The sequence below is a fragment of the Oryx dammah genome, unplaced genomic scaffold, assembly GCF_014754425.2.
Source record: "Oryx dammah isolate SB20612 unplaced genomic scaffold, SCBI_Odam_1.1 HiC_scaffold_27, whole genome shotgun sequence".
In the NCBI taxonomy this organism is placed as follows: Eukaryota; Metazoa; Chordata; class Mammalia; order Artiodactyla; family Bovidae; genus Oryx; species Oryx dammah.
The window spans coordinates 11,055,733-11,083,141 of NW_024070211.1; the positions used below are offsets into that span (position 1 = coordinate 11,055,733).

Here is a 27,409-nt window from a genome sequence, read left to right on the forward strand (position 1 = left end):
ATAGCTATCATCAGGCATGAATTATATTTCCACTGGATATGTGGCTGACTATTGGTAATTAGATTTCTCTCTTACTGTCTTAAAATGAAACTGAAGGCCAAAGGAGTTAGAGTTATGAAAGAGAGAGAAGGAAGGAGAGAAGTGATACTGGCTCAGAGTCATCTCTCTGAGTCATCAGCAATGAATGCCACTTTACTGGAGAACATCCAGTGTGTCAAAAACTCTGTGATGGGCAGCTCCTTAATTTCTGACTGGTTAGTTTCTACACATCATTGATACCTCCAGGTTCCTTAGTGGAGGCCATTTGGGACTTAGTTTTTATGGATTTTATGTGGTTTTATCAAGTATTTTTGTCTTTAAGATAAGATTTCTCACGCACTTTCACTATAACTACATGAAAAAAGTACTATTTGGAGTAGAAAGAATATTAAATGGATGTTCAGTAAGATGGAGGTTGCTGATTTTCAAGCAATAACAAATGGATATAATTCTACATAGATCTTCACACTGAGATAAAACCATCCTTCTTTAGGCTTTAAGTTGTTATTAATAGTCAGAGGCTTTACTTATGTGTTACTAGGAAAGGAAACAGTAATTCAGCTGTTAAAGGAAGAGTATCAAAGATTTTGAGTATAAATAGCTCAGTAGTTTGTAACTGAATAAAAGGAAACTTTTTCAAACTGTCAATGTTTCTTCAGCTTATACTGCCTTTAGTAGTTGATGTTTAGTAGTTGGTGGCATGGAAAATAGATACCACATGCTGATGAAATACTCTGTTTGGGTGTTAGTGGAAGACATATAAGTGTGCTTTAAAAATCCTTTGGGTTCACCCTGTCTGATAGAACTTTGGGCAGTGATAGAAATGTTCTAGATCTGCACTGGCCAATGTGGTAGCCGTGTGTGAAATGTGGGTAATACAGTTGAGAAACTGAACTGCAAATTGTGTTTCGTATAAATGTATTAATATTAATGTAGATAAATAATCATATGTAAGAGGGACCGCAGTGTTAGCACATCTTTTAAGTATTTGAGAACTGACCAGCCCATTTGATAACCCTTACTTCACTGACCAGTCATTCAGTTCAGTTCACTTCAGGTTCAGTTCAGTTCAGTTCAGTTGCTCGATTGTGTCCGACTCTTTGCAACCCCATGAACCGCAGCACACCAGGCCTCCCTGTCCATCACCAACTCCTGGAGTTCACCCAAACCCATGTCCATTGAGTCGGTGATGCCATCCAATCATCTCATCCTCTGTTGTCCCCTTCTCCTCCTGCCCTCAATCTTTCCCAGCATCAGGGTCTTTTCAGATGAGTCAGTTCTTTGCATCAGGTGGCCAGTGTATTGGAGTTCCAGCTTCAACATCAGTCCTTCCAATGAACACCCAGGACTGATCTCCTTTAAGATGGACTGATTGAATCTCCTTGCAGTCCAAGGGACTCTCAAGAGTCTTCTCCAATACCACAGTTCAAAAGCATCAGTTCTTTGGCGCTCAGCTTTCTTTAGAGTCCAACTCTCACATCCATACATGACTACTGGAAAAACCATAGCTGCAGTTAATATTTATTTTTAGTACATTAATTGAAGAATGTGTTGCAAAGGTCTCTGTTTACATATCATCTTCCCAATGAGCCCCTTCTGCTTGCACAGTTTATAATTTATTCCCTCTCTCTCAGCCCGTCCTATTTCCTTTCCCAGAATAATTTTTTTTTATAGCAGTTATCACCATCTAACACGCTAGAAAGAAGGCATAGATTTTTCCCTCTTTATATCTAGTGCAATGTTTCCAACACCTAGAACAATGCCTAATACTTTGGAGGTACTCAGGAAATATTTTTGGGATGAAGAAATGAGGATTGTGGCTTCCCAATAATAATTCCCCAATTCATTAAGCACTTATTTTGCATTCTCTGGCAAGCATTGAGTTGCGTTAGCTATATTAAGTGCACCATGGCCACTGTTCTCTGTAATAAAACATTTCTTGGGACCATTATTTGAAACAGAACACTGAATTGGTTAAGTCATTTTTGACTCTGCTGTAGAATTTCAGAACTCGAAGGAAGCTTGGCAATAATTTGATCCAAATACCTGATGTCACGTAGTGGGTTAAAGTTTCATCAATGTCATTTTTATCCTCTTCTCACTTCCCTTTTTCCCTCATCCACACAACCTGTGAATCTTTTTGCTCAATTATTTTTTTCCACATCCGCTCATTTCCATTCAGCTAATTCTCGTTTTCATCTAGGCTTACCTTTCCCGCTGACTTTACTGTGCTGTGAAGACCTACCTAGTCTACCTAGGCAGAGAGAAACCCTTTGTCTTTCTTAACTGAAACTTTCTGTTCACTATAATTTTTATAACTATAACTTCTCAAATCTAGAAACATCTCCTGAGCACTAGGGCACCCTTAAGTACTTACTGTCTTTGAAAAAAAAAAAAAAAGCTTTAAGAGAAAACAAAAAGAATTTCAATGGCTCCCATTCCCTAGCCTGAGGTCTTTTGTTCCATGGATCTGAAAGCAGTCCTGCTGGCATAATTTCAGTTTCTTTTTCCCATAAACACAGTCCAACATACTGTAGGCTTATAAACATTACATTTCTTCATGTCATATATATAGCCTTGGTGATGTAGAAGCACGTCAGAACCTCTCCCATTTTATAAGAAACTGTGATGCTTAAATGTAAACATTGTGGGGTCATTGAAATATGTAAAGAATCTTAAGTGGGGCAAGAAGAAGCCAAATATATTAAGCACCTTCAATCATCAGACTATAATTTAGAGATTTCTCTTATTTAATCCTCACAAAAACTCTGCGTAATTATCTCTATATCATATAAGTTGAGTAACTTGTTCAGAGTCTCTTAATCAGTAAATGGAAAAGCTGAAATTTTCCACAGTTACATATATATAATTCCAAAACCTTGCTTTTCTCTCTGGTAAGCCATGCAGCCTTCTGGAAGTGGGGGCAGGCAAGGGACAACAGTTGCCGTATTTGATGTAGAATAGGTGGCCGGGGTGTTCATTTTTTGCCTCCAATGAGTGAGCCACAGAAAGAAAGCAGTGTTACTGGGAGTCAAGGATGGCAGTACCCTTTAACTTTAGCCTATGTCTTTCAGCCTGTTCTTCCAGTTAGTTCACTTGAAGTAGATGTGCTTTCTGCGTGAACCTAGCAGTTGTGATTGTATGAGGATCTATGTAAACATTACCTGACACGTTTGTCTTCTTTGAAAGTTGTTACCACTTGCAAAGCAGTAAATTCTCAAAAACCATCCTAAGATGCCATTTTTTTTCCCCCATGGAAGTGAGAGTTTCACAGCAATTCTCAAGATTGTTTAGAGTGATGGATTAGTCTATGGTCTTTATATTTATTTCATACTTCATCTGTGATACTTTTCACCTTAACTGCCTTTTGTTACTATGGGGTTGGCCAAAAAGTTCCTTTGGTTTTAAGGTGAAACTAAAAGACACATTTCTCATTTTCACCAAGAACTTTATTGAACATGTTCACCATTTTGTTCCACTGCCTTCTACTATTTTTCAGGCAATCTTATAATTACATCTTCTCAAACCTTTTTGTCTTTCTGAGCAAAGAACTTTTCCAGGTGCCTTTTACAGTCTCCCAGGGAACTGAAATTTTTTCCATTTAGAGAATTTTGTAAAGATTGGTATAAATGGATGTCTGAAGGTGCAATGTCTAGATAAATCAGAACTTCCCAGCTAAGCTGTAACAGTTTTTGCCTAGTCATCAAAGAAACATGGTCTTGAGTTATTCTGATGGAAGATTGTGCGTTTTTTGTTGATTTAATTCCAGATGCTTTTCATCGAGTGCTACTTTCATTTGATCTGATTGGGAGCAGTACTTGTCGTAGTTAATCGTTTGGTCTTCTGGAAGGAGCTCATAATAGAGGACTCCCTGTCAGTCTCATTATATACGCAGCATCACGTTCTTTGGAAAAAGACCAGCCTTCAGTGTGGTTGATGGTGGTTCATTTCACCTGCCCCACGATCTCTTCCATTCTACATTATTGTGCAGTATGCACTTTTCATCACCCCTCCTCATTTGTTTTAAAAAGGGAACATTTTCATGACATTTAAGTGGATAATCACATTCCAAAATACAATCAAGAAGGTTTTTTTTGTTGGTTCAACTTCTGTGGAACCCAAATGTCAAATTGATTGACATAATCAAGCTGGCGCAAATGACTTTTCAGTGCTTGATTTGGATATTTCGAATATGTCAGGTATCCTTTACCTGGGATAGCATTAATTGTTCTCAAGTCACATCTCAATTTGATTGCTGACAACTTCAACTCGTCTGCCTGACCTTGGGGCATCGTCCAAGGAGAAATCTCCAGCACAAAACTTCCCAAACCACTTTTGACACAGTCAGTCAGTCACAGCACCTTCTACATACACTGCACAAATCTCTTTTTGCATTTCAGTTACATTTTTACCTTTCTTGAAATAATAAAGCATAATATGTTAAAATATTGTTTTTATTCCATCTTTAATATTAAAATGGCTACACAAAAATTCACCAATTCTGATTTTTTTCAGTGCATACTGATTTAACAGCTGTCACAGTGCAGGCCAACAAAATTGTTTTGAATGAAGTTAAAGACAATTGAGTGCTACTAGAGCCATCTTGGAGAAGGCAATGGCACCCCACTCCAGTACTCTTGCCTGGAAAATCCCATGGACGGAGGGGCCTGGTGGGCTGCAGTCCATGGGGTTGCTAGGAGTTGGACACGACTGAGTGACTTCACTTTCACTTTTCACTTTCTTGCATTGGAGAAGGAAATGGCAACCCACTCCAGTGTTCTTGCCTGGAGAATCCCAGGGACGGGAGAGCCTGGTGGGCTGCCATCTATGGGGTCGCACAGAGTCGGACACGACTGAAGTGACGCAGCAGCAGCAGCAGCAGCAGCAGCAGCAGAGCCATATTATGGAAAAGACCTAATGAACTTTTTGTTCAACTTATAGGTGCTAAGAGCAAAGCTTAAAGTTGAGGAATGCTGTTTCTTCCATTGTACTGAAGATTAATAAATACTTTTTGCATGTCCGCTGTGCACTAAGTTGTACCAGGCACTAAGTTGTTGAGGGTTTCAGTATAAATGCATCATGGTTCCTGCTCAGTAGAGAAGCCTGAAGATCACTGCAGTTTGTTTTTTGTGGTAGTTGTTGTTCAGTTGCTAAGTTGTTTCTCATTGTTTGCAACCTCATGGACTGCAAGCGTGCCAGGCTTCCCTGTCCTTCACTACCTCCTGGAATTTGCTCAAACTATATCCATTGAGTTGGTGAAACCATCCAGCCATCTCATCCTCTGTCAACCCCTTTTCCTCCTGCCTTCAGTCTTTCCCAGCATCAGGATCTTTTCCAGTGAGTCAGCTCTTTAGGTCAGGTGGCCAAAGTACTGGAGCTTTAGCTTCAGCATCAGTCCTTCCAGTGAATATTCAGGGTTGATTTCCTTTAGGATTGACTGGTTGATCTCCTTGCTATCCAAGGGACTCTCAAGAGTCTTCTTCAGCACCACACTTAGCATCAATTCTTCGGCACTCAGCCTTCTTTATGGTCCAACTCTCACATCCATATATGACAACTGGAAAAACCATAGTTTTGACTATACAGACCTTTGTTGGCAAAGGGTGATATATCTGGCGTGATCAGTCGTAGTTGGCTCTTTACTCTTCCAGTGTTATCGCTTGCTGCCTTGATATTTTTCTCACCTCTGTTATTTCTTCTAGGACTGACTCAGATTTTAGAAGTCACTTAATTCACAATATTTTCTCTGATCACTGAGGAGAAAGTAGATACCTCCACACCCACTAGTATGTGTTTGTGTAGCACCTAGGTACATATCATGCTCTAGTGTAGATCCTATTTCTTTGAACTGTAAGCACCTTAAGGACAAAAAACTATTGTTTTTAGTTCCAACACATTGCTGGGCACATAATCAGTGATTAGTCAATCTTTGTTTGAAGTCTGCTTGAGTAACTAAGAAAAGGCTTGTAATAGTGGAAGCAACATTTGAACCAATTCTTAAAGGATGTGTAGGAGTTCCCTAGGTGGATAAGGAAAAGAAACTCCAAACCAAGGGAGAGGTTTATACAAATAGATGAGACAATGAAACGTTTACAAGTAACTCACAGGGCTTTCTAATTTCCACTTGGAATTTGAGATATAGGTTATGGTAGGATGTTATCTCCTGCTCAGACTGATGTTTGAAGCTGAAACTCCAATACTTTGGCCACCTGATGTGAAGAGCTGACTCATCTGAAAAGACCCTGATGCTGGGAAAGATTGAAGGCGAGAGGAGAAGGGGACGACAGAGGATGAGGTGGTTGGATGGCATCACCGACTCAATGGACATAGGTTTGGGTGAACTCCTGGAGTTGGTGATGGACAGGGAGGCCTGGCATGCTGCAGTCCATGGGGTCTCGAAGAGTTGGACACGACTGAGCAACTGAACTGAACTGATCTTCTGTTCAGAGCCAGCCGGAGTAGATAGAATTAGGTGGTGGAATAAAGAATAGCAAGCTGCTCCCTCCCTCAATTATATATCCAGAAGTTGAAAATTAGTCTTTCATTTGAATATGTGTCTGTTTGAGCTGTTAATTTCTCTCCGTGAACCTTTCCCAGAGCAAAGTGATTTTCTTCCCAATCTCTCATTAAAGTTCCTTCTTGAGACATCTCAAACTTAAGAAAGTGGTGTGCTGAATTAAGCTGAGGGAAATGTGATTGAAATAGTGAAAAGCTCACTCTCCTAGGTAATCCAGTTTATATGGAAGCGTTACACCTTTTTGATTGATCTTGTAAACTGTTGAAAATATAAAGCATGTTGTCCCATTATTGTCTGATGTGCTGGCCAACAGGAATTGAACCTGTTGTAAACTTCACTAAAGGTTTTGAGTGCTCACCCTTGTTTGCTTAGAAACGGTTCTTCAATAAAGTGAGACTGGTTAGAGGGCTTCAGTTTCTCTCTAAATCTAAGCTGTGGGGTTTCCGAGGTGGCTCAGTGGTAAAGAATCCGCCTGACAATGCAGGAGACACAGGTTCTATTTCTGGGTCAGGAAGATCCCCTGGAGGAGAAAATGGCAGCCCACTCCAGTATTCTTGCCTGGGAAATCTCATGGGCAGAGGAATTGAGGGCGACAGTCCATGGAGTTGCAAAGAGCTGGACACGACTGAGTGACAGCATGCACACACTCAAATCTAAACTGTAGCTGAGATTCCTTTGCGTACTAAACTTCATAAGGCCTCTTTTGCTCTTTCCCTAAATAAAATCGGAAGAGATTCACAAATTTAAATCAACAACTTGTCCCATTCCTTCAGGCAATAATCTGTGGAAGAAAAGTATTCTAAAAGTATCTTATTAAGTAAGTAAGTAAGTGTTAGTCACTCAGTTGTACCCGACTCTTTGTCACTCAGTTGTACCCGACTCTTTGTGACCCCATGGACTGCAGCCCACCAGGCTCCTCTGTCCATGAGATTTTTCCATGCAAGGATACTTGAGTGGGTTGCTATTTCCTTCTCCAGGGGATCTTCCCAACCCAGGGATCGAACCCGGGTCTCCTGCACTGCAGGCAGATTCTTTACCAACTGAACTGCAAGAGAAGCTTATTAGGTGACTCTTAAGAGAGAGTTGTCTACTTCTTACAAAGTTGAAGTGAGAGTTGCCTTTGCATTTCTAAAATACAGCGCATGGAAAGCTAGAATGAACTCAAGGCCTTATTGTTAAGTTTTAAAGCCAGCAGGGGGCCAATATCTTCCCCTCTCCCCACTTGTCTACTTTTGTTGTTACAGAGTAAATATTGAAGACTCTCCAGCTCTCTAGGGATTAAGACTTTGCTTTCCAATGCAGGGAGTACAGGTTTGATCCCTGGTCAGGGAGCTGGGATCCCACATGCCTCACCACCACAAAACCAAAGCATAAAATCAATATTGTAACAAATTCAATAAAGACTTTTAAAAGGGTCCACATTAAAAAAAAAAAAAAACACCTTAACATAAATATTGATTGTTAGAATGAAACTGAGACATGCTGGTTAGGGAACATTTGTTGGTTTGGTACATCAGTTCAGTACAGTCGCTCAGTTGTGTTCGACTCTTTGCAACATCACAGACTGCAGCAGGCCAGGCTTCCCTGTGCATCACCAACTCCCGAAGCTTGCTCAAACTCGTGTCCAGGGAGTTAGTGATGCCATCCAACCATTTCATCCTCTGTCGTCCCCTTCTCCTCCTGCCTTCAATCTTTCCTAGCATCAGGGTCTTTTCTAGTAAGTCAGTTCTTCCCATCAGGTGGCCAAAGTACTGGAGTATCAGCTTTAGCATCAGTCCTGCCAATGAATATTCAGGGTTGATTTCCTTTAGGATGGACTGGTTTGATCTCCTTGCTGTCCAAGGGACTCTCAAGAGTCTTCTCCAATACCACAGTTCGAAAACATCATTTCTTTGGTACTCAGCTTTCTTTATGGTCCAACTCTCATATCCATACATGAAAAACCATCCCATAGCTTTGACTAGACAGACGTTTGTTGGCAAAGTAATGTCTCTGCTTTTTAATATGCTGTCTAGGTTTTTCATAGCTTTTCTCCCAAGGAGCAAGTGTCTTTTACTTTCATGGCTGCAGTCACCATCCACAGTGATTTTGGAGACCAAGAAAATAAAGTCTGTCACTGCTTCCATTGTTTCCCCGTCTATTTGCCATGAAGTGATGGGAGCAGATGCCATCATCTTTGCTTTTTGAATGTTGAGTTTTAAGCCAACTTCTTCACTCTCCTCTTTCACTTTCATCAATAGATTCTTTAGTTCCTCTTTGCTTTCTGCCTTAAAGGTGGTGTCATCTGCGTATCTGAGGTTATTGGTATTTCTGCTGACAATCTTGATTCCAGCTTGTGCTTCATCCAGCCCGGCATTTCGCATGATGTACTCTACGTATAAGTTAAATAAGCAGGGTGACAATATACAGCTTTGACGTACTCCTTTCCCAGTCTGGTTTGGTACGTAGGTGACAGAATTAGAATTTCTGAGAGATTTGTGATTGTTGTAGAGTATGGATTTCCTTGGGAAATGATTCTATCTTTAGGAAATAAATATATCCTTAGCCATTTTTACAAGAACCAAAGTGAGTCCTGGAGTTAGAATTAGGAGACTGGGGTTTTATTGCTGTCTCTGAGCAAAGCATTTAACCTCTTGAACCTTCAGTCTTTCTTTTATAAAGAGTAGGAGATTGAGCCAGATGATCCCTAAGATTCTTTATTTAATCTTTTGTTTATTGTGCATGCATGCTCAGTCACTCAGTCATGTCTGACTCTTGGCGACCCCATGGACTATAGCCCTCCAGTCTCCTCTGTCCATGGGGTTATTCCCACAAGAATACTGGAGTGGGTTGCCATTTCCTCCTCCTCCTCTAGGAGATCTTCCCAATCCAGGAATCAAATCCGAGTCTCCTGAAGCTCCAGCACTGGCAGGCAGATTCTTGATCTCTGAGCCACCTTGGAGGCCTTGGATTTATTACTGTTTTCAAATACCCAAGATTAGCAGTGAGCCAAGTCAAGCTGGGCATTTAAATTTGGCAGATGGTAAACAGTAGCCACATGAGATAAGGATCCTTAAATCTATCTGTTCTACTCTTTTTTTTTTTTTTTTTTAATTATTTTTGGCTATGCTGGGTTTTTGTTGCTGCATACAGGCTTTCTCTAGTTGAGGTGGGCGAGGGCTACTCTTCTGAGGTGCGTGGGCTCCTCACTGCGGCGGCTTCTCTTGTGGAGCCCTAGAGCGCAAGCTCAGTATTTGCAGCCTGTGGACTTTGTTGCTCTGTGGCTTGTGAGATCTTCCCTGACCCAGGGATTGAACCCATGTCCCCTGCATTGCCAGGCAGATTCTTAATCACTGGACCATTTAGAAACTCCCTGTCTGTTCTATTCTTGTATGGTTCTGTCAGCATGAACTAGATTCTGTAGTACAGTTTCCAGGCTTTGTATGTATGTGTGTCTTTAATGTGCCTGGTTTGAACCAATTCATGATAGTCCACACGTCTGGGCTGTTCCATCTGCTTAATGTTTCTGTGCACCAGAACAGAATGTTTCTGATTGTGTTCAGACTTCCTCCTTGGCCTGCTTCTTCCAGTTTGCTCTCTGGATTCATGGTACAGAAATGTCATCCTCTTCCATTTCTGACTAACTTTTTGGTAATGGCTGGGTTTTCTGGCCTAAGCTCTCGTTTTTTGAATTGTTTTTTCACTATAACAACGATGAGTATTGCTTGCATTTACTGAGAGCTTTCCATGAGCCAGACACATTATAAAGTGCTTTATTTCTGTTTGTGTCATTTAATCCTTACTACTGCCTTGTACTGCTAAGTATTGTTATGCCCACTTTACAGATTAGGTAACTGAGGCCCAGGGAGATGAAGTAACTTGCCTAGTGTTCACACCCTGTAATAGAGCTGGAATTAAAATGGTAGTCTGCCTCCAAAGCTCATCTTCTTAAACTATATGCTGTGTTTTCTTCATGATGATGATAACTATGATATGTTGAGTGTCTACTAGGTGCTGGGGAATGTTTTTCCCACCTTTTCCTTCCGCATTTTCCAGTAGTCAGAGGTGCTATTGCACATGGTGTTCTTTTAGGCTAATAAATGTAAGGGCCAGCTTTGAAGGTTTTTGACATTCTTAGGTTGGAGCATTCTTTCAATGTAAAATTTCAATGTATTTTTCCTTTTATTCTTTCCAGTTTTAATGGTCAATATCATATTTTTTTTACTATTACTAACAACTAATTTTTGTCCAAGTGTACACATTTTTTTTTTTTACTGATGCCTTAGCATTGTCACTTTCTTATTCCTTGGTGGTGGTTTAGTGACCGAGTTGTATCCAACTCTTGCAACCCCAGGGACTGTAGTCTGCCAGACTCCTCTGTTCATGGGATTCTCCAGGCAAGAATACTGGAGTGGGTTGTCATATCCTTCTCCAGGAGATCTTCTCTAACCCAGGAATCAAACCCAGGTCTCCTGCATTGCAGGCAGATTCTTTTACCAGTTGAGCTACGAGGGCAGCCTCTTATTCCTTACCTTTGCTATTTAATCAAAAGCAGATAATAGAGGGAATTTCTTGAGGGTCCAGTGGTTAAGACACCACATTTCCACTACAACAGGGGGCATAGGTTCAATCCCTGGTTGGGGGACTAAGATCCTCATGCTAGGAAGCATGGCCACAAAATTTAAAAAAACAAACAAACAGATAATAGAGATAAGATAATGGGGAAAGAAGAGCAGTGCTAATGAAAGGCAAGGGAAAAATCCAGATACTAGAAATCTTCCTGGAATCTGAGTTTGCAGAACAAAGATTTAAGCTAAAAGCTCAGTTTCAGGGGTAGCTGTCTTTTGTTAAAGGAATATTAGGGCTTTGACAAACACAGGATTTGACTTCACTAGCTTTAGTATTCTTATCTGATAATAAGGTAAATAATATATTCTTCACAATTCCTGTTTAGTTGTGGTGATAATTAAAGGATATAGACAGGTAAAGTTCCTTAATATAGTGCTCAAAATTATTCAGTTCAGTTCAGTCGCTCAGTCATGTCCAACTCCTTGCAGCCCCATGAATTGCAGCACGCCAGGCCTCCCTGTCCATCACCAACTCCCAGAGTTCACTCAAACTCATATCCATCAAGTCGGTGATGCCATCCAGCCATCTCATCCTCTGTCGTTCCCTTCTCCTCCTGCCCCCAATCCCTCCCAACATCAGAGTCTTTTCCAGTGAGTCAACTCTTCACATGAGGTGGCCAAAGTACTGGAGTTTCAGCTTTAGCATCATTCCTTCCAAAGAAATCCCAGGGCTGATCTCCTTCAGAATGGACTGGTTGGATCTCCTTGCAGTCCAAGGAGCTCTCAAGAGTCTTCACCAACACCACAGTTCAAAAGCATCAATTCTTTGGTGCTCAGCTTTCTTCATAGTCCGTCTCATACCCATACATGACCACTGGAAAAACCGTAGCCTTGACTAGACAGACCTTAGTCGGCAAAGTAATGTCTCTGCTTTTTAATATACTATCTAGGTTGGTCATAACTTTCCTTCCAAGGAGTAAGCGTCTATTTCCCATGAAGTGATGGGACCAGATGCCGTGATCATGGTTTTCTGAATGTTGAGCTTTTAAGCCAACTTGTTGACTCTCCTCTTTCACTTTCATCAAGAGGCTTTTTAGTTCCTCTTCACTTTCTGCCATAAGGGTGGTGTCATCTGCATATCTGAGGTTATTGATATTTCTCCCTGCAGTCTTGATTCCTCAATATTATTATTGAATTTAAACAGGAAGAAAAGTACTACAAGTTGTTGTTGTTCAGTTGCTAAGTCATGTCTGACTCTTTTGTGACCCCATGAACTTTAAACCCTCCAGGCTCCTCTGTCCGTGGGATTTCCCAGGCAAGAATACTGGAGTGAGTTGCCTTGTCCAAGAGATCTTCTCAACCCAGAGATCAAACCCACATCTTCTGCATTGACAGGTGGATTCTTCACCATTGAATCACTAGGGAAACCTGAAGTATTATGTAATATCTTACAAATGTTTATTTCAATTTTACTATTTTAGTGAGCCAGATTTTCAGATATATTTCTTTTTATTTTTAGAAAAAGTCTATTTAGTTCTAAAATATTGTCTCTGATGTTATTAATTCCCAGTACACAAATCTCATTCTGCTCTGAGTATGCTCTCACAGGTAGGAAATACTGTTTTAGGGCAAGCAGTGAAGAGTCAGAATGGTCTGATTTTGAGGCAAGCCTGTGTCTAGAACATACCTTTGAATGGACTTCTGCTCCCATCAGCCTGCTTATGCATAACCCTGATGTTTTTTGTGTGATTAAATTAAAATTAAATTGAAGTCTAAAAGTCTTGCTTCGTGACTGGGAGTCTTGAAAGTTGTAACCCAGCTCAGTGTCAGGAAAAGTAGGTGTGGACTTTCAGGGCTGTGCCTCTCAGCAACTAGAATGTGGTTGGCAGTCTCCTCCCCTTCCTGCCCTGGAGCTCTTCACAGTGTGCACTCTGGAATGACAGGCATTCCTGTGTAAAGAGAGCCAGCGTGAAGACATATTTGTGAGAACCACCAGTGCCTGGTCCGGGCGGGATAACAGGGAAACAAATTCCCGCAGATTAACTGACCTGGTGCTCTGTCCTGATGTCTGGCGGTGACACTGAGAGAGAAGTGCACGACCCCTCCTTATGTGGATTTATCATTTAAGAAAAGTTTGCTTTGGTCCGGGACAATTTGCTGTTGTGAGACACTTCAGACAACATAATCATGGGGCAAGCTGACATCTCCAGACCGGTAAATCCAGATGGAGTTGGTGAGTAATAGAAGGCAATAAAACAAACTCTTGACAGAGGCAAGGCAGGTTTACAGGTGAAGTTGAATATTTTATAGGAATTTGAATGTGAGGATTTTGATGTTTTTAACTTTAGGATGTTTAATCACTTTGTGAAGAATAAATGAAGAAAAATATGTTAATTTTTCATTCAGTTATATTAATTTACAACTCATAGTTTTGTTTTACTTGATCCTTTTGGACTTTAAAGATAATATTGCTAGGAAACCATCTGTTAATTTCTTACCCTTGCAGAAAATAAGTGCTATAAGAACTCATGGTTATTTAGAAATCAGTGGTGTTTTACTGCTGTTTTACAGGACTTGAACTGTTGATATATACATGTGGTATAGAACTAGAATTGTTGACTTCTGTAAACAGGACATGTTTTGTTTTGGTTTGATTTGTTTTTCTGGCCATGGCATGAGGGATCTTAGTTCCCGAATCAGTTCCACTGTGCCCCCTACAATGGAAGCACAGAATCCTAACCACTGGACTGCCGGGGAATTCCCAACAGGACCATTTTTAAGATTTAAGTTAATGTTTTAGACTCAGTTGTACATTTTCCAGATAAGTCTCAAGCTTCTTCCATTGTGCTGGTGTTTCCGTTTCTCATAAGGCAACACTTGGTATAAATATTTCTGAAGTCAGTGCTATGCATTTGAAGTTATTGTCTCAGAATAGCTGGAGACCAGGCTGATCATTGTAAGTGTAGCCAGAGTTTCAAAGAATATAAGTGAAATGGAAGTTCACTGTCACTGAGACTCGTTTTCCTAACATTGTGCGGTTTTGTATAAGATGAAGATGGAAAGTTGGAAAAAATAGATTTAAGTGGATATTCATTAAAGGGTTGTTAAATATGAACAGAGTGGGGGAAAACCTGTGAATCATTTCTTGACATTATACTTTTTAAAAAAAGGTTTATACCTTCTTACACCTTCTCTTTGATTTATGACGCACCATAAAATGTGTTCAGTCCCAGGCTACTTTTTTTTTCCCCAGAAATAAAAAATGTTAGTGACTTTAAAGAAAGCCATGAAGTGTGGGAACACAGGTAACACTCCCAAATATGTCTTGTGATTTAATGTAATTTCATTTCTAGAGGTGTGTTTTCCCCTGAGAACTTGCCAGATGAAATTCCTACAAAGTAATTTTTATGTTTTATTGAAACTTGGGCATATCAATTGCAAAGTAAGCGATTCAGCCACAGATTTTTAGAACTGAAATCAGAACTTGACTGACTTTACTTTGATCACCAGGGCTGAATCCATATCAATTCAGTAGCTCACTTTTTTTTTCTTAATGAAATATTTTATAGGTAGAAAAGGGTATAGAGGAAAATATAAAAGACCCTCTGGGGCTTCTACTTATCTTAAGAGATAAAATTAAAAATGGAGATATTTCCCCCCATCCCCTCTCTCTATGCCCACATTCCCTTATGATAGCATTTTGCTTCTTGGCTCCCAGAGGTAACCACTCTCCAGAATTTAGTCAATTCCCTTTTATGAGTGGTGATATTTATGCAGAATGCTCATTTAACATCTAATACTAGGCAAAAAATTTCATCTCAGTAGATAAAATTCATAATCTTTTCTGCCTATAAAAAAGTAGGACTCATCATTCATCAGTTTTTCTGCCTGCCAACAACCCTAATAAAAGATTTCTGAAGTAGGGATTTCCCTGGTGGCCTAGTGGCTGTGGTTCTGAGTTTTCACTGCTATGATCTGGGTTTAATCCCTGGTTCTTGAACTGAGATCCTACAAGACGCACAATGCGGCCGGAAAAAAAAAAAAACTATGAAGAAGAAATAGCGATCATTCGGGTACCTAACTAAGGCTTTTATATTCTGAGTTTAATTTTTGGATTTTATTTCCTATTATCTATGTAATTCAAAGGTAACGATAAGCTATTTTCATGGACAGACTTAATTTTATCATTTACAATTCAGGAAGTATTCTATTTGAGCAAATCAGGACCAGGTCTTGAAGGCTCAACATTGATGACTTTGAGGACTATACCATTACTATAAAGTCTTTTACCAAACAGTTTCTTCATGAAATTTTAAAAGCATTTTAATGGGTAGGTGTCTGGTAAGAATATTTTACCAGAATCTTTGGAAAGATAAATGTAGAAAGTAAATTAAGAGCTAAGTCATTTGTTCAAAGTTCTCGGCCTGTAATACAGTAGTTAGTTTTAAGCTTCAAACTTGATGGTACTGGGTTTGGCAAGCCAATGATGCAAAAATAAATGAATGAATGTATTGATATCTTATTACTTTCAAGGCATTGTGAATGTAGCAGACTCTATGGGTATAATTCCTGTCTGTGCCTTTAAGAAGTTTACTTTCTAGTTAAGAATTTATAATATTGGGCTTCCCTGGTGGCTCATAGGTAAAGAATCTGCCTGCCGATGCAGGAAACACAGCTTCAATCCCTGATCCAGAAAGACCCCACATTCCGTGGAGCAACTAAGCCCAGGCACCACAACTGTTGAGCCTGTGCTGTAGAGCCCAGGAGCTGCAGTTTCTGAAGCTCGAGAGCCTAGAGCCCCTGTGCTCCACAACAAGAAAAGCCACCACAATGAGAAGCCCAAGTACCTCAAGTACCACAGCTAGAGTGGCCCCTGCTTGCTGCAACGAGGGAAAAGCCTGCGCAGCAACAAAGACCCGGCACAGCCAAAAACAAACAAACAAGTAAATTTTAAAAGAAAGCAAAATATTAAAAGTAAAAGTTTTACATATTTTAAAATTTGTCTAAGACATATTCCATTTTTTAAGGTTGTTAGCCTCCCCTGGCTTATAATGGAAGTATCGAGGTGTTAACCAAGAAGAGTCTGCTTTCAAATAAATAACTTTGCAGGAGAACTCAACATGCAAATTTATGAGATGTTATGTAAAAACAAATATTTTTACTGTAGGTTCTCTCTAACAACAGGTGAGCCAGTAGAGAATTTGAATTCTTACTCTGCAGAGTAAGAATTTATGCTGTGATGTCCATTTAAGGAAATAAACAGTTTTCCTCAGCAGTTCATATTAAAAAAAAAATCCTAAAATGAAATAAATCTATAGGAGAGGTCTGTAGGTTTACTAAGATAGGGACTTCCCTGGCAGTCCAGTGGTTAAGACTCCATGCTCCCACTGCAGGGGGCGTGGATTCGATCACTGGTTAAGGAACTAAGATCCTGTAAGCCATGCTCTGTGGCCAAAAATAAAAATTACTGAGATAAAACTTTCAAATAATACTCTGTAATTCTCAATCAATGTAAAAGCTATTTCTGTGTTCACTGGAATCCTTTCTGTGTTATCATATTAAAACAAACAGCTAATCATCACATGTCCCTAAATTAGGCAGAAAGAATTTTAATAAATTCTACCCAGCCATTTAGTCTAGAACTGCCCTTCTCTTTCTGCCTTTCCATTCCCCCTGTCTAGCTCTTTTTTTTTTTTTGGCCCCATCATGTACCTTTCACTCACTAATTGCCCTCTCCCCCTTGCCACTTTTCCTTTGTATAAGGATCAGTTCAGTTCAGTTCAGTTCAGTCGGTCAGTCGTGTCTGACTCTTTGCAACCCCATGAATCGCAGCATGCCAGGCCTCCCTGTCCATCACCAACTCCCGGAGTTCACTCAGACTCGTGTCCATCGAGTCAGTGATGCCATCCAGCCATCTTATCCTCTGTCGTCCCCTTCTCCTCCTGCCCCCAATCCCTCCCAGCATCAGAGTCTTTTCCAGTGAGTCAACTCTTCGCATGAGGTGGCCAAAGTACTGGAGTTTCAGCTTCAGCATCATTCCCTCCAAAGAAATCCCAGGGCTGATCTCCTTCAGAATGGACTGGTTGGATCTCCTTGCAGTCCAAGGGACTCGAAAGAGTCTTCTCCAACACCACAGTTCAAAAGCATCAATTCTTCGGCACTCAGCTTTCTTCACAGTCCAAGTCTCATACCCATACATGACCACTGGAAAAACCATAGCCTTGACTAGACGGACCTTTGTTGGCAAAGTAATGTCTTTACTTTTCAATATGCTATCTAGGTTGGTCATAACTTTTCTTCCAAGGAGTAAGCGTCTTTTAATTTCATGGCTGCAGTCACCATCTGCAGTGATTTTGGAGCCCAAAAGAATAAAGTCTGACACTGTTTCCACTGTTTCCGCATCTATTTCCCATGAAGTGATGGGACCAGATGCCATGATCTTCGTTTTCTGAATGTTGAGCTTTAAGCCGACTTTTTCACTCTCCGCTTTCACTTTCATCAAGAGGCTTTTTAGTTCCTCTTCACTTTCTGCCATCTGAGGTTATTGATGTATAAGGATATGCTGAATCAAAAGATATTGTATTGTCATATTTTTCCTTCATTCCTTTTCCATCAGTATTTGATTCATTTTGCTCTTAAATTTGTTGTTGTGGGTTCTTAGACATGAAAATAGGAGTGGTTTGGGGAAAGGTGCTTTAGAAATAATATGTTATTTGGAAGCAATGTCAGGAGATTGGTGGATAGACAAATTTTAATATAGTTATATAACAGTGTTAACATAGAAATGAATAATAGATGGACTAATTAAAAATAAACTTCTTCATGAGACTTGAAAGAACACTTGTCACTACTTGGTCATCAGAATTATCAGACGTCTCTCATACCTATCTAGACCTAAAAATAAATGCTTCTGAGAAAGAAGGAACAAGATTACTTTCTTCATGTGATGCAAGAATCAGGAGAAAGTGTAGGGGTCTGTCGTGAACTCCTTAAAGGATTTTCTGTTGTTATTGAATGTAGACTACCAATCAAAAATTATTTTCTGAATGGCCCATTGTCACAATAATATATTCCTTCTTTCTACTTGCTGGTTAATTTTGAGAGGTTTAAAGTTTTTTTCCATGAGAGAATATATTATCTTGAACCTCACTATAAAAACTTTCAACTTGCAACTTTTATCAAAAAATTATACACATCCAATTTGCCAGAGTAAAGCACCATAATTTCTTGGTGCAATTATGGTCAAAGAACTGTTTGCCTAGAGTTGGAATCTCAGACCTAATTTACCTGCAGGTACAGAGAAAGGTACAGAAAAGAGCTGTCTTCTTGAGTGCTTTCTCAATTCTATTTCCCAAAGGTCAGAACTATGCAGTATTTCCAAGGGAAGTTATGGACCTGTTGCAGACAAAGCCTGCTTTGTTCATTAGTGGCAAGTTTTGCCTTCTGTAATTTTGTTGCAGTTTTCTAAAACAGTTTTTTAAATCCAATAATAATCCTCTTTTCAAAGGCAAAAGCAAGTACAATAGTGTAAGTACCATAAATTAGTGTTCTCCATTTACAGAGTTCTAATGCTGTTAAAATGCTGTTCGATGGGAAATTAAACAGAATCATGAGATTATAAAAGTAATTGGTCACTATATATGTAAATCAGATCGTTATGCTGTATTCCTTGAACTTAAAAAAAAGATAATTGGTGCCTCTTGATAATGGAGTGTGTGTATCTCATTGCACAAAGCTATGTATTTTTAAGTTTTGGACAATAACTGATTATTAAAAGCTTTGTGGGTAAAAGAATTTTATACACTTTAAATTCTATACATTTTTTAAAACTCAATAAGGTATAAGAAATAGAGCTCGAACTAAGACAGTCCCAGTAAGTTTGTTGCTTATTACTAAACCTAGTGAATAAAGAAGACTGTCTTGAAAACTAAGTTATCTGTCAACTGCAGTTACCTGTGCCTTAACTTGGCTTCCAACTTGGATGACCAAGAATTGGTTGTAGATCAGATTCTAAAATGAACTAGGCTTACTGTTTAACCCTGTTTTATCCTTTATCTCTAGCAAGTAATGTAGGTATAACTAGTCAATGAATAGTCAATGAATACTTTATCTGAAGATGAAAAGTACTAAATAATTTTTTAATAATACTGTACATTTATTTAAAAATCACCTCAGAAATTCACCTGGATCAACTGAGCCTGAACTAAAAACATTGAGTTAAATACCAACCAGGAAAAAACTGAGGGTTGAAGAGCAAACTGCTAGAACTCTACATAATACATAAGAAATAAGTCTAGGACTTCCCTTGTGGCCCAGTGGTTAAGAATCCTCTTTGTGGTGTAGGGGACACAAATTCAATCCCTGATCCGAGAGGATCCCACGTGCTATAGAGCAGCTAAGCCTGTGCGCCACAACTACTGAAGCCTGTGCGCTCTAGGGCCCACGAGCCTCAACTACTGAGCCTGTTGGCTACAGCTCCGGAAGCTCATGCACCTAGAGCTTGTGCTCCACAACAGGAGAAGCCACTGCAGTGAAAAGCTCACAATGTACAGCAACTAGAGCTGTCCCCACTCACCGCACCTAGAGAAAGCTAGCACGCAGCAACAAAGACCTAGCACAGCCCAAGAGAATGCATAATTTAATTAGTAAAATTTACAAAAAGAAGTCGATGAATGTGAGGTACTACAACTTTAAGGAGGAAGTAAGTCGTTTAAACACTGGGGCACAGTTTCAAGATTCTACTGAAGCTTCAAACTCCAGACTGTAATTTAGTTAGGTGTCTTGCACTCCTAACCTCCCCCCCTTCTAGAAAGCACCAGGACCTCCACAGCTTTCCTACTGGCCTGCAGTTACGTGACTTCTTTGGAACACACAACCATAAAACTATAAGCAGCGTTCTACACCCTGTTTTCTGGCAAACAAAGGGAAACGAGGGAAACCACCTTTTTTTGGCTCTCATGGAAAACAGAATGAGACCATAAATACATTTTAAGTTCCGTAATTAATTTAAACAATGAGATATCCGAATGTGACTCCTGTATTTCTTCTGTGAAATTGACAATAGGAGGGAGATGGTTGTAAAATCAGAGTTGCTGAGAACAAATGTTTGGTTGATGTGCAAATTTGCTTATGAGTGGTTTCAAACTCACGCTCTAAGTCCTTTATTTAGGAGTACAGAAACAATATTTGAGGTGTAATTCTATCATTAAAATTTTTAAAAATGGTTTCTAGACATCTGAATTATACTTTTTGTTGTATCATTTATTCATCCATCAGTTTTTCTTTCTCTATTTTGCAGTTTTCTAAGTGGTGCAATTGAATTTTCTTCATCTCAGACAAAAATTCATAGTAAGAAACCTGAACAGTTTTAATGGATTCAAGAATGCTACGGAGATTAGTGGCTTCAATTAGATCTAATCAGCCACCCCCATCAAAGATTTGTGCATACTTTAAAACGCTTCATTTCACAGCTGAAAAGCTTACACCTGGTGAATTTAGATTACCAGTAATTTTGTTCTCTAGCTTCATGTATCACTATTCCAGGTACCAAAGAAAATGGCCTTAAGTGGTTTAATTTGCGTAATACTTTGGACTGTGATTTTTATGTGGGAAATAATTCATTTTTATAGGAACCTGGTTTTCTGTAGACAATTGGTTTTAATTGAAGTGAATTAATGAAAATTATATTAACATGATTGATGTAGCATAACATCAATAACACAAAAATATAAAGCTTTTTAGGACTTCCCTGGTGGCTCAGACAGTAAAGCGTCTGTCTACAATGCGGAAGACCTGGGTTCAATCCCTGGGTCGGGAAGATCCCCTGGAGAAGGAAATGGCAATCCACTCCAGGACTATTGCCTGGAAAATCCCATGGACAGAGGAGCCTGGCAGGCTACAGTCCATGGGGTTGCAAAGAGTCAGACAAGACTGAGCCAACTTCACTTTCAATGTTTAGGAAGAGTTGTTTTCCATTGTGTATTTATGTATATGCTGGACTTTATTAACTGTCATGGGCTTCCACTTTCAAAGTGAATTTGTTTTTGTTCCAATTATAAAAGCCATCCATGTTCATTGTAAAGGAAAAACACACACACACAAAATATAAGAAGCTAGAAAGGAGAAAAGCAAATATCCTATAATCCTACCATCAAATTATGTTTACATTTTAGGCTAGTTCTATCCATTCTCCTTTTTAATGTGTAGTATAGTTTAGATAATGTAATATGTAAATAATGTAAATGTAAATAAATGTATACCATTTTTAACCTTGAATTATTAATTACTCTAGAAACCTAGTTTTAATAATTATATATTGTTTTATATAAAATTTTAAGTTTATTTATATACCCATTGTTATACATTAAGATATTCACAGTTATATACCACTCTAAATAACACTGTCAGAAATAATATCTTTAGGCAGCTTCCATCTTCCAAAGCTGAGTCTACTAGATTTTTGTGTGAATGTTAATGAGAACTTAAGCTTTTTGATCCTGGTCCCTCTAGTTCTAAATAATACTTTGTTAGTTTTTGTTTTTAAGAATATATGCCCAAATGGAGTTTGATAATGGGAGGCTAATACCTGTTTTATACTCTTCAAAGTTGGGTTTAGGCAGATGGCTGAGTAGGTCTTTCCAAAGAATGTTATTATAAGTCTACTTTCAGTCAGCTACCTTCCCTTCTTGGGAATATTCTTGAATGTAAGTAGGGAAGGCTCGACTGGCTACCTCTTGCTGCTGCTGTTCCTGCTGCTGCTAAGTCACTTCAGTCGTGTTCAACTCTGTGCAACCCCATAAATAGATGGCAGCCCACCAGGCTCCCCCATCCCTGGGATTCTCCAGGCAAGAACCCTGGAATGGGTTGCCGTTTCCTTCTCCAATGCATAAAAGTGAAAAGTGAAAGTGAAGTCGCTCAGTCGTGTCCGACTCTTAGCAACCCCATGGACTGCAGCCTACCAGGCTCCTCCATCCATGGGATTTTCCAGGCAAGAGTACTGGAGTGGGGTGTTATTGCCTTCTCCGGGCTACCTACCTCTTACTACCATTTAATTACTTAAAGATCCTACTCTTCATATGTGGGACATTTGATGGAATGAAGTTTTTGTGAATTCCCTTTGGTGTCAGTATAGTTGATTTGGGGGGAAAAGAGATGATTTACCCCTTTCCCTTTTCATAAAGAATGATTAATCTGCTTCTCTTTCTTCTTTTTCTGAAATCTTTCATGCATGAGAACACTCCCTTGATTCAGAATTTATTTCTTTCAGTAGGCAAAGAGCACATGGGAATAACTTTATCAATACTTCATTTTAATCAGTTATAGGTGTTACTTTTGAATAATGGCTAAAAGTTGAGTTTCTAGAGCACTCTCAAACTAGTCTCCTCTAGAAATGCCTAAGAGTGTGACTTCAGAGTCCTCTCTCCCACATATCTTATCAACAACATGAAGAATCTGTTTCAGCTTGAAGCAGAATCTTTTTTTTTTTTTTCAGCTCTGCCACAGTGGCATGTGGGATCTTAGTTCCCCTACCAGGGTTCAAACCCATGCCCCCTTCCCTGGAAGCACAGAGTCTTAACTCCTGGATTGCCAGGAAAGTCCTGAAACAAGATGTAAAGAAATAAGATGCACAACAGTCAGTGAAGACTCCAAACACAGGATATGATTCATAAATAAGAAAGAAAAATCTATAATCCAATGTAAAAATAGTGTGCAATAATGATCTAAATCATAAAAATTGATTGCTATATCCAATTTAACTACAAAGGAATAAGTTCATTTTTAAAATTTATTTTTTAATTGGACAAAAATTGCTTTACAATGTTGTGTTGGTTTTTGCCATAAAACTAATGCAAATCATTAGTTTTGATTGAACCTCTTGAACCTCCCTCTCTTCCAACCATCCCACCCCTCTAGGTCATCACAGAGCATCGGGCTGGCTTCCCTGTGTTATATAGCAACTTCCCCCCAGCCATCTGTTTTACATACGATAGTATATATGTGTCAGTGCAGCCTTCTCAGTTCGTCCCACCTTCTCCTTCTCTGTCCACAAGTCTGTTCTCTACGTGCATCTTAATTCCTTCCCTGCAGATAGTTTCATCAGTACCATTTTTCTAGATTCCATATATACACATTAATATACGATATTTGTTTTTCTTTATCCATTCTTGTTTTTCTTTATCCATTCTTGTTTTTCTTTATCCATTCATCTGTTGATGGACATCTAGGTTGCTTCCATGTCCTGGCTATTGTAATAATGCTGCCAAAGTAATGACTTCTAACAGAAATGAACAAAGGACTGATAAATTACCTGTTGAAATTTGAAGTCATTGTAAGTGGGTGGCAAATTAGTTTATGTGCTAAGTCTCTCAGTTGTGTCCAGTTCCTTGCAACCCCCTGGACTGTAGCCCACCAGCCTCCTCTGTCTATGAGATTATCCCAGCAGGAATACTGGAGTGGGTTGCCATTTCTCCCTCCAGGGGATCTTCCCAACCCAGATATCAAACCAAAGCCTCCTGCGTCTCCTGCATTAGCAGGAGGATTCTTTACCACTGAGCCACCTGGGAAGCTCAAATTAGTTTATAAGGAAGCTCTAATAAGATACCTAGCTGTACTATTTGCACCCTTTATATATTTTGATAGAAAGTATCCAAAGAATGAAACATACAACAAAAAGCAGTCCAACGGTGGGGAGGAGAGGGGAGAGAAAATCAATGAAATTACATGTATAAAGTCCTGAAATAAATTTAAAAACTCAGTCCCCAACTGAAACTACTATACCCAGTGAAAGTATCCTTCAAAATAAATGGAATAAAATTATTCTACTTGGAAGAGGAGAATTGCAGGAAGAAATGAAGAATATCTGAAAAAGCAAGTATGCAGGAAATACAAAAGAATAGTATTTGTTAAAACCACAGTAATGTGTTCTGTGGTTTATTGTTATATGTATGTATAAGTAAAATATGACAACATGAATAATGGAGTTGAAATGTAAAGTTCTTGCCTTGTTTTATATGTTGTGAAAGTACTAACTTAAATGTAGACTACAAGTCAAGGATGCACAAAACAAATGAGACAAATGGAAAATAAACAGCAAAATGGTAGACCTCTAACCGCCAGCTGTGTGTAAAAGCATTAGGTATGGGGACTGAACATTCTAAAAGACAGCAGTTTTAAACTAGGGAGAAAAACAAAGCAAGGATGTTATTAGAGTAATTTAGAGAATTTCATAATGATAAAAGGGTCAATTCAACAGGAAGATACAGCTTTAAAGTATATAAAGCAAGAATTAATAGAAGTAAAGAGACAGATCCACTTTCATAGGTATAAATAACAACATACCTCTCTTAGTAACTGATAGAACAAGCTGACAACATATCAAAAGGAATATTTATTAATGATTTGTATAACATGATAAACCAACCTGACATAACTGGCTTATATAGACCACTACAGTCACTAACTGATACACTAATACACTATATTCCCAAGTACACATGGAACATAGTATGTTATAATTCTAGAGAAGAAAAAGGAAAAAAAAAAAATAAGTGGCTAGTCTCTAAAAAAATTAATAATAAATGACTAATTCTTTTTAAAATCTAGGGGAAAAATTAATGTAAACTTTTTATTTATTTATAATTTAAATTCTATCTGAGTCCAGGAAACTCACAGGGAAGATCCTCCCAATTCTTCTGTAGGAATAATTTACCTGAGTCGGAAACTCTGGAATGGTGCCATGATTTTCTGGTTTATTTTTCTTCAACAAAGAATTAGGTTACATGCAGATACTGTCTGCCTCTGTCTCTCTTAACATGCAAAAGCTTTCCAGATAGTACCTGGATTTAAGTTTAGTAACCTGCCTGATCATAAGAATCACCTGGGAAATTTTTTGAAAACCGATTTCTAGGGCCCACCTCCTGCAGATTCCATGTTTTGAAAAGGCAGCTGAACTGATTCCAAGTATTTGAACAGCTTTGGGAGTCACAGAAATAATGTTCTGTTTGTCATGACGGTGAGGAGGAGAGAAGGGAGAATGTGAAAATATGGAAAGGAGAATGTGAGAATATGAACGAATTGGGGATGATAATAACTGGGTTAGGGCTGGCTGTGGCTCACTGCATGATGCAGGAGGCATACCCGCTTCTAAAAGTTTTATGGATGTGAAGATTAAGCACATTTGCATAAAGCATCAAAGAAAAAACTGCTGTCTTTGCTTTTTGTATTCAGTGACTGGATGGCAGATGCATTCCTTTTTATCATAAGCTGTTGGTATTTTCCAGACACACTGTGACTTAATATAAACGGAACTTATTTTGAGCTCATATGTTAGCAGGCATAAATATGTTTGAAAGGATATCATGATTTTGTTGTTTTGAATGTATAAGAAAAAGGGGATACATGTTGTTCAATATAATAAACTAAAACAGATAAACTAAGTCCTACTTTAGAAGGCGATTTCTTGTTGTCCATTTGTTGTGTCCGACTCTGTCACCCCGTGGACTATAGCACACCAGGCTTCCCTGTCCTTTATCTCCTAGAGTTTGCTCAAACTCATGGCCATTGAGTCAGTGATGCCATCCCACCATCTCATCCTCTGTCACCTCCTTCTCTTCCTGCGTACGATCTTTCCCAGCATCAGGATCTTTTCCAATGCGCTGACTCTTCGCATCAGGTGTTCAAAGTATTGGAGCTTCAGCATCAGTCCTTCCAATAATATTCAGGGTTGATTTCTTTTAGGATGGACTGGTTGGATCTCCTTGCTGTCCAAGGGACTCTCAAGAGTCTTTCCAACACCACAGTCCAAAAGCATCAATTCTTTGGTGCTCGGCCTTCTTTATGGTCCAACTCTCACACCCATATATGACTTCTGGAAAAACCATAGCTTTGACTATACTGACGTTTGTCACAAAGTGATGTCTCTACTTTTTAATATGCTGTTAAGGTTTGTCATAGCCTTTCTTCCAAGGAGTAAGCATCTTTTCATTTCATGATTGCAGTCACCATCTGCAGTGATTTTGGAGCTCAAGAAAATAAAATCTGCCAGTTTCCATTTTTCCCCATCTATTTGCCAAGAAGGTGGTAAGGTATCAGAACGATAGTGGAAGCAGGCTACATTGGATGTATTTTCATTTCAAGACTTTACAGACAACTTTCTGTGATTTTGTTACTGCCTAAGATTTCTACACTTGATCTTAGCCAAAAGGCCGAGAAGCGATGCCTAAGATTTCTATAAAGTTTTTTGGCTATTTTTCTTTGTAAAAGCATCACATAGCACTTAGAATTTTTACTTTTGCATTGTTAGTTTGAAGGTTTTTTGTTTGTCTTGGCTTGGTTTTTGTTCTTTTATATTATCTTCTCTATTACTTTTAACTAAACAGGCATTTTCCTGTGTGTCTTTTGGAACTGAGTGAAGTTCAATCATTGGGTGGGTTAGCAAGAGATTTAAAGTTTCAGTTTATCCCTGCCTCAGTAAGGAAGGCTAATATTTGAGAAAGAACAGCTTATTTTACTTAGCTCCATTCCTGAAAGTGTTATCATAAACAGATGTTAAATATTATATAATGGATATTCTGCAGTGTCTTCAGGTCTCACTGACATTGCGTAATTGGTAGAATACTGTCTTAGTTAAAGCACTCACTCTTAAAAGCAGTACCACGTGTTCACGCTAGTGCTACTCTTGGTGGTCTGTTCCAGGACAGGAGCAACCAACCTTGAAAAAATATGATCCAGTGTTATATTCTATTGCATTTCGTGTAAAGAATTAGAATAGTCGAGACCCAAGATGCCCTCAAGTAAAGACATCAGTGGTGTCCTTTTCATCTCTTGCACTTCAGGAACTGGGCCCCTGTTTTGCCCTTGTCATTTTAGGCAAAATAATGTATCAGCAGTCATCGCTGCAGTCATTCTAATTACGATTGTGTAAATCTGACCTTTATCAACAGACTTCCCTAGACTCAACACCTACCAACTGAAAAAAAGATTGAATTGGCATGTGTTTCTTAAAAAAAATTAATGCTTGGTTGATTGTGTGTTTTCTCTTGTGAAAAAATATCTATTAAGAGTTTTTTTTAGTGCCTATATTATGCTCCTTTGTTTCTCCCCACCTCCAAATGCATTATTTGCTTCAAATGTGAGGTTATTTACAATAAATATGTTAACTTATTACATGTGACTATATAGTGTGTGGCCCTTGATGTATTTCTACAAAGTCAAGGCCCCACTTGAATTCCAGGATTGTTATTCCACATGACTCTTTTTTTTCTTCTCCTCTAGACTTCTCCAAAGAGCCCTGGGACAGTAGGTGGAG

The 27,409-nt window shown here is 39.0% G+C and overlaps 1 protein-coding gene across 14 annotated transcripts in view; it reads left to right on the top strand.

Moving 5' to 3' along the window:
• Window positions 1-27,409, top strand: part of PHACTR4 (phosphatase and actin regulator 4) — a 104,453-nt gene that overhangs the window by 42,478 nt on the left and 34,566 nt on the right. For 5 of the 14 annotated variants that reach the window (XM_040229767.1, XM_040229766.1, XM_040229754.1 and 2 more), the window contains one exon: window positions 27,376-27,403. The exons of 4 other annotated variants lie outside the window; for them this stretch is intronic. Coding sequence is in view for 8 of the 10 variants with exons in the window: in XM_040229754.1 (XP_040085688.1) it covers window positions 27,376-27,403 (28 nt within the window). In the remaining 2 variants the exon portion in view is untranslated. Of the gene's footprint in view, window positions 1-12,459; window positions 13,337-27,375; window positions 27,404-27,409 lie in introns of those variants that run through there. 5 more of the 14 variants (XM_040229761.1, XM_040229759.1, XM_040229757.1 and 2 more) reach the window with 2 other exon arrangements.